The following is an 8,261-nucleotide window of genomic DNA, read 5'->3' as shown; positions in this document are numbered from 1 at the left end:
TTGTTGTAGCCATGAGATAAGAAAAAAATAAAATTTCACACAAAAGTCAAATTTCACCCTGAGCTGAAGATAAAATAAAGTAGAAGCACCAGCAGCTCTTCAAACGTAGGGGTTTCATTTAAATTACAAGAGGACCAGTGAGTGAGTTCACAGAAACACAGGAGGTCCCTGTGGCTGCACAGTGTTAGACTTTAAAACCCCCTGGACTAAATCCACTGTTGAAGGACCCCGATAAAAGCTCCCTGTAGCGGGTTCACAGGTACAAAGAAATGCAGGTAAACATGAACTCACCTCATTTGTTCTTCACTGGGTTAGGGTTAGGGTTAGGGACTCTCAGACTGCCTGTGCATGTTAGCCTGTTAACACAAGTATCTACGCTAGCATGTTAGCTTGAGAGCCTGGAAATAAAAACAACCACCGGTTGCATGCTAGCATTTTGTTAGCATGTAGCTACAGCCACTGCTAGTCACATTATAGTTTCTCTGAGGTAGAGGTCTTCATGGGTCCAAACATTTGTGCCCAAACCCAGAAATGTACTGTCCTGAATGTTGACCTGGGTCGGTTCTCGGGTCCTAGGGTTCGGGTGGGCCTGTGGAGACCTCTACTCTGAGGCATGAGATCTTTGTGTGGGTGTGAGTGTGTGTGTGTGTGTGTGTGTGTTTTCTAAAGCTCTGTACCTTGGTTCTGTCCCTCTGCTGTCCAGGGGATCCAGGTAACACCTGTCCACCTGTCTGTCCAACTTTACTGTCTGTCTGTGCATTCACTTTGTGTGTTTGTGTGTGTGTGTGCGTGTGTGTGCATGAGTGTACCACGCTGTTGGCATTACCACACACTGTCCTTTCTGGATTTATCATCCAGTAGTAGTACTACAACTACTACTACTACTGTTACTACTATTACTTGGTGTTTGACTTTTTTCTCTTGCAGTACCTTTACCATTACTGATACCACTACTACCACACTAGTACTGCTACAAATACAACAAACACGAGTACCTATTGTGATTGTGTCACTATTGCTACCGTAGTACCATTACTACCTTTTATATTGTTACTTCTACTGCTAGCACTCACTTTACTTCAGCTACTATAACTGTCATCACTATTGGCTAGTGTTAATGTTGCTATAGCTGCTAATACTGCTAACACTAATACAGTTACTACTACTGTTACTACTACTGTTACGACTAAAACTACTAATACAGTATCTCCTTCTACTGAATATTATTTATAATATAGTGATATATTACTCCTGTTACTTCTTTTACTATTACTGTGACCTCTGTAAATATTACTATTTGTAATACTACTACTACTATAATTTAAACTATTACCATCGCTTGTACCATTACTATACCTTTACTGTTAGTTGCTTACTAGTACCACTACCAGTACTACTACTTCTTCTTTTGCTAGTACCCCCATTGGTATTACTAACGCTACTACTCCTGTTGTTACTAGTTACTACTAACTAGTCATTATTACTACCACTGACAACATTACGGCTGTGACTAAAACTGCTACTATTACAGTGTCTACCTCTACAGTGTAACTACAGTTACTACGATTACTCATTTTACTACTACTACGATTGCTACTATGACTACCACTGTAACTATTACTACCATAAAACTTCAATTAGTAGCCTGGGCTTTAATTGGCTTCAACCACTGAACTCAATCTGCCTTTATTTGGAACAGGCCTTTAATTCCTTTTGTACAAAACACTTGCTCAGCAAAGATGGAAAACACTTTCAAATAGTTTCTTTAAACCAGTATGAATATTATTTGTATAAAAATTAGAATAACATATCAATTACATTCATTTGATCATTTGATACTTTGGTGCTTGTGGTTTCTGTAAAATGAACTAATGATTGAATTGTGGAGAATCGAACTGATCTAACAATGTGCAGCATGTCCATATTCACAAAAGTTTAAACATTTATATTTATGTAAGTGATCTTAGCAGCTTAGAACTTGCTCAAGTGGATTTTTAAGAGGTTTTATACATCCAAAGACCTATGAAATCCAGACCAGACTACTAATTGAGACCTGCCTTTATTTATCAAAATGTGTAGCCACACCAGTCCGGTAAGGGAGAGCTGTTTCTAATTGAAGTTTTACGGTACTTGTATTTAGCTTCTAATATTACTAACTCTACTGTGCCAGCTCTTACCAGTACAAATACTACTATTAATATCACTGATTTGCATCTGATACTACTGCACTGCTAATGCTGTTAAGTCTAACTACTAATTTGACTACTAATGCCACTATTATTGCTGCAATACTACTACTACTACCACCACACTAGTGCTGCTATTACTATTTGTAGACCAGTGGGTTAGGGATTACGACAGAGGTCATAGGTCAGGTTATAAAGTACTAACTCTACTGTGATACTACCATTAATATTACTGCTTTATCCATGAAGTACCAGAAGCATCACAGCCCGCTGCAAGAAGACCCCATCTGTCTATGGCACACCTGTCTGTCCTACCTGCCTGTCTGCAGACTGACCATGCTGTCCCACTGATTGTCCTTCCACCTGTCTGTCTCTGCTGTGGGATGTGACTGTTTACCTTTGTCTGGTTGACTGATTAATTGACTGATTGATCCTCCAGGCCTCCAGTGAGTCGAGCGGCACCGCAGCCAGAGAAACTCCAGAAGAACAACGTCTCCAAGAAAAAGAGACTGGTCGAGGTATGCCTGTCTCTTTGCCTGACTCTCTCTCAGTCTGTCTGTCTGTCCACCTGATTTCTGTCTCCTCTGTCTTCACCCCCCGTAGGACCTGGTTTTGGATCATGTGTTTGGTTTTCGGGGCTTCGATTGTCGTAACAACCTGCACTACCTCAACGATGGCACCGACATCGTCTACCACACTGCCGCCACTGCCATCGTCCACAGTCTCAGCAACGGTAACCACGGCAACACCACGTCCTAATACACACTTTTGACCTTATGTGACTTGCAGAGAATTATCAGCTGAAAGTGCAGCTCCCCTCGGCTTTACAGAGCTTTATAGTAAGTTTCACTCATTGTTAATCTATCCAGCCACAACTCGACCATTTGTTTTACACTTAACACTATCATAGTGGGGTTTTTTCTGAAAGCAGACAGAAAGCTGTAAAAAGTGTTGCACTCTGTGTTATAAAAAAAGGCAAATAAATGCTGATATAACCTTTAATTCACTGATGAAGTGTTGTCTAGACAAACACAGCTGCTGCAGTGGCAATCGAACTTGTGATGCATTTATGTGTCTTCATCTGCTGCAGGAACTCAGAGTTTCTACCTGGAACACACTGATGACATCCTCTCTTTGACTGTCAACCAGCACCCGAAGTATAAAAATATCATCGCCACTGGACAGATCGGTACACTGAGTCTCTGTGTGTGTGTTTTTGCATGGCCCTGTGTTTCTCTACTAACTCGTCTGTAGCTACTAAATGAGTGCTGCTTTTCTCTCCTCTGCTTTATGTTTAACCTGCTTGCTTTACTTTTTCCCCACCGACAGAATAGAAATAGACTGATAGCACGAACATGGAGGAAGCTTTTCCTCTTGAATAGGAAATACCACAATTTGGGCAAGGCAAAGGGACTGTATTTAAATTATTAATCAGGAGGAGGTGTCAGCAAAGGTGCAGGAAAAACAGTATTTCTTTTGTGATACTGGAGGGGAGGGTAGGCATTTTTTTTGCAGATGTGCGACTGCTCCCTCGTGGAGCAGAAAATCTAAACTGTCCTCAGGGTAGAGCCAGAGGAAACGTCAGAGACTAGCTGGGGAACAAAGTGGAGCCTTAGCAGCAGAACATACAGATATTCCAGTCTGGAGTTGATGGAAACCAAAAACATAACTAAAAGAGAGCCATAATATTGGACTATCGTTCATCATGACAGAAACACAACTCCAAATGAATGCTAGTTAATGGTCCATAACTGCCAGATGTGTAAATAAGCAACTGTTTGTTAACAAGTTGAACATATTAACTTAAAAAGTGACATCTAATGTTGTGTTTACAGCTTGTTTCTCTTAAAAACAAGTGAATACATAAATCCGTTACTGGAGGTATACGCCTCACCACTATCACGGTTAACCCATATTATGTACATTAGCCTGATTTAGATAGCAGGAATCACCCATGAATATCTCTATTTACTGTCATGGCTGACGTAAGCCTGTTTAAAACAACTCATTACAGGTTTTTATCTGTTTTTTTTTTATGTTTTGTTTTTGTATGTGTGTGTTTTGGCTGGCCTCATTTGTCACCATCGCTCTCACAACACGTCAGGTGACGTCAGTGAACTCCCAGGTAAAAACCAAACCGCACCTTTCCCTCTACAACAGACACCCTGACACCCAGAGACAACCTGCAGGCTGTCCATCAGGACTTTTAGGAGTGCTGTCTTTGGATCAAAATAGCAGCACACAAAATAAAACATCCGGCCGAGTTATAACATCAACCTGTTTTATCAGCATGAGTCAAAAAATGTGGCTGCTGCAAAGAGCTGATTCAGACAGCACACATTTTCAGTGATTTAACCAAACTGATGTTTTTGTATGGTTTGTTTTCCAAATAGTCCATCAAGCTTTTAGATTGATTTCCTTCCCTCCAGGCAGCTGTGGTTCCAGTTCAGGTCGAGGAAAATCAACAGATATCATCACCATGCTCATTTACAATTCAAAACTGTATTTTTTGTTCGTCCAGACTGTAGGACATTTTTCCTTGTTGGTGCTCGTGTAAAAATCTTTCACGCAGCAGAGTTTTTCCTCACCAAGTAGAGGAGAAACATTCAGGATGTAGGATTTTTAAATTCACAGCATCAGTATACTCCTTGTGCTTTTAAAATGAAATATCTTTTGGCTGAGTTTACTATGCAGTTCATTTATATCTACAGGAAGGAAGGTACATTCATTCACTAATTCATCTGAAATCCTTCAGTTTTTATAAATAATGCCCGAAGCAAACAAATTAACACGATCCTCATCACAGCCCCAGCCCAGCCCCTATTGTTTGTGTTGATATCAGCAGAAAGAAATCAACTGAAGCATGCCTGGGGAAAAAAGGAAATTAATCTTAAAACTGCTTTGATGACGATGCCATCAGTGCTTCCAACAGTGAAGCACCTCAGTACTTTATGCTGACGTCGTTCTGGTTCTCAGGGTGTCTGTAGGCTGCATTGATCCCTCTAACTGCTCTGTTGTGGTCTATAAACTTTTTGGGACATAACCTCAATTTATATCCTCTCTCTCTCTGAATGTCTCCTAATCTTCATGTAGGCACCACTCCTTCGATCCACGTATGGGACGCGATGAGTAAACAGACTCTGTCCATCCTTCGCTGTCCTCACACTAAAGGCGTCGGCTACGTTAACTTCAGCGCCACGGGGAAGCTGCTGCTGTCTGTCGGAGTGGAACCTGAACACACCATCACTGTGTGGCGCTGGCAGGAAGGTCAGACTGACATCTTATCAATAACCATGAACATGCACACAGTAATACCCAAAAACAGCTGTTTAGCTGTTATTAATAGCTACAATTTAAGTATAACTAAAACCATAAGTTGTGCTAGCTCCACCCCTCCAGCAAATGAAAACAGGCAGCAGAGAGAATCATGTGGTCATAGCTACGGAGTGTGTGAGGCGGGAGGTAACACCCAGTTACAATAGCAGGAGCACAGCGGCTGGTAGCTAATGGAGCTAACCAGCCATAAGCAGCTGCTGTCAGGCTCTCTGTGTCCGTGCTGCAAACACAGACAGTCTGCCAGAGCTTTAACGTTATCTAAGAAGGCGGCTAATGCTGTGTCTCAACTTAACCATAACAACAACAACTCAACCATACTCGCACTACCTATTTTGAGTACACGAGTGTGTTCACGCTTTCAAATTCATATTTAAAGGGTTTTTTGCTCCACCGACTGAGCTGACCAATTCTCAGATAATGTTGGTCACATACAGATTACCACCACAAAATATTGATGCGTGTGTGACACTAATTTAGGCTTTCTTTTGGCAATAAACACAGCATGAGGTAAAACAGAGCACAGCTGATAGAGTGTGTACATGGTGTAAGAATAGTCATTTAGAACAGGACCGAATATTGAGGGTGTCTCCACTGCAGGGTCCAAGGTGTGCAGTAAAGCAGGACACCCAGACCGGATCTTCGTGGTGGAGTTTCGTCCAGACTCTGACTCCCAGTTCGTGTCGGTGGGAATCAAACACGTAAAGTTCTGGACACTAGCCGGTGGCTCTCTGATGTACAAGAAGGGAGTGGTGGGAACGGTGGAGGACGGCAGGATGCAGACGATGCTGTCTGTCGCCTTCGGTGCTGTAAGTTCACTGCAGACTTGTTGTTTGTAAAATCTGATATCCAGAGGTTTTATCACCTGATACAGGACACTACTCGAACTAAACGAGACCACAGACAAGAAGTGAAACACTGAAGAAATTGGCCATCAAAAAAGAAATCAAATAACAGGTCCAGTGTATTTCATTTCTGTTGTGCAATTAAATTCCAGTGCAACACACGAATACTTTTACATTATGTACGATTAAAGCATTTATGTAGTTAATGCAGCCATTCTCGCTACCTTTAAAAATCTAAAAGATTTAAAAAAAGTTTAAAATCACTGAAGAACACCACACCTACCTAACAATAATTATCATTTCACGGTAAAACTGTCACAAAGGGAGAATTTTTTTACCTTTTAAAATATTTAAAAATACAAATATAAGATGCAAATGTGCAAGAATGACCAAATGTTACAACAGAAAAGAAAATGGAAACCAAACATTTTCCTCTGTGTATTTTTTAAAGAAAAACTTTACTTTCATTCAGTAAATGAAGGTGTCCTATAGACCATTTTCACAGAAGGAAGACACAACTTGCTCTGTACTGTGATGTTCCCCTTTCTGCTTTAAATACAAAGTAATGGTGACTTTTTCTCCCAATGAAAGCATTTTTTTCTCAAATCAGATTAGCTATGGTTACACTCTAGTATGTATTTTACTCTTCAGTGCACATGGTCCAATCTCAATTAAACTTCACATGTTTGATAAGAGTCCCACCCTGAACACGTCACAATATTGAAAAATATTCAGATAGTGATAGCGCCACCTACTGCCAACAGAAAGTAAACGCTGTGTGGTGATTTTGATCTTTCATGACATTTAAATGTTGCGGTCCACATAAGCTGATGCATCACACGGCTGCAGCACACGCTGACACGCACAGACTGCATTTTAATATTATCCAGATAGTAATTTGTAGATATACATGACAAATGGTGTAGAATATTTTATACCCATCATCGTGGCAAGCCAATTAATGCATTTCTGCAAATGTTACATGTGAGGAATTTAGACCTCATAACACATTTTATTAAGTCATCAATTTATTCATGTAAAAGCTATACTATAATATTACAGATTGTTTTTTTTTTTTTAAGAAGTGCTACATAATAGATTCAATTTGCTTTAGTTAACTGCTGCTGTAATACAGGAACGGAAGGGGGGGGGCGGGGGAACTATTTTGATTTGCAACAACTTAATTATGACAATTCTTAGAAACAAATTAACTTTAGTTAAATTCATATTTGCTTTTTCCATGAAGATTGTCAAAAACAAATTAGCAAGGCACCGGCAGGAAAACGAACCCCAATTCCCAGTAAAACCAGGAAGAACCAATTTTACCGGACCTTTTGCTTTTTTGGACACTACAATGGGAAGGTTTTGAAGCAAAACCTGCCATTAATCAATTAGCATTTTGAAATAATGTCATTAATTGACATTTTACTTTTATTTCTTAAAATTGTGGATAATTTCTATTTAGTTCTGTTTGCAATATTTTTTGTAAAACTGCTATGAGCAAAATGTTTAGAATATGTTTTCCCTTATAAATTGCCTATTTTGTAATGCAGGAAAAAGAAACCATTTTTTTTTGGCATACAAAGACAAAAGTACACAAAAGAAGACAGAATAATAAAGTACATACAATATAATTCAGAGGAAAAGTTAATTATTGTTGTTTATTATAACATAGCATTTTTTCTTTATTGGCTTGTTCAAAGCCTAAAGTGTCAATACGTCTAGAAATGTTAAAAAGAACAAAAAACATTCCCCTCGTTGTTCAACTGAAACTTATTGTTGGCCAACAACCGCAGGAATTCTACAGATCCATCATTTGTTTGATTGTTTTCAACATACACAATTTCAGCCTTTTCTCAGGTTGTTTTGGTTGAAGTGAAGTTAGTAACATTGCAAT

The 8,261-nt window shown here is 39.6% G+C and overlaps 1 protein-coding gene across 1 annotated transcript in view; it reads left to right on the top strand.

The window, feature by feature from the left end:
* Window positions 1-8,261, top strand: part of LOC118329649 (echinoderm microtubule-associated protein-like 6) — a 90,927-nt gene that overhangs the window by 69,352 nt on the left and 13,314 nt on the right. Inside the window, exons 31-37 of the mRNA XM_035663878.1 lie at window positions 704-712; window positions 2,626-2,704; window positions 2,790-2,919; window positions 3,277-3,375; window positions 4,291-4,311; window positions 5,280-5,453; window positions 6,120-6,328. Of these exons, the coding sequence (XP_035519771.1) occupies window positions 704-712; window positions 2,626-2,704; window positions 2,790-2,919; window positions 3,277-3,375; window positions 4,291-4,311; window positions 5,280-5,453; window positions 6,120-6,328 (721 nt within the window). The remainder of the gene's footprint in view (window positions 1-703; window positions 713-2,625; window positions 2,705-2,789; window positions 2,920-3,276; window positions 3,376-4,290; window positions 4,312-5,279; window positions 5,454-6,119; window positions 6,329-8,261) is intronic.

The sequence above is a fragment of the Morone saxatilis genome, unplaced genomic scaffold, assembly GCF_004916995.1.
Source record: "Morone saxatilis isolate NCDOM2014 unplaced genomic scaffold, NCSU_SB_2.0 Contig19, whole genome shotgun sequence".
Taxonomy (NCBI): domain Eukaryota; kingdom Metazoa; phylum Chordata; class Actinopteri; family Moronidae; genus Morone; species Morone saxatilis.
Note: the sequence above shows the minus strand (reverse complement) of the source record. Positions and strands in the feature narration are given on the sequence as shown.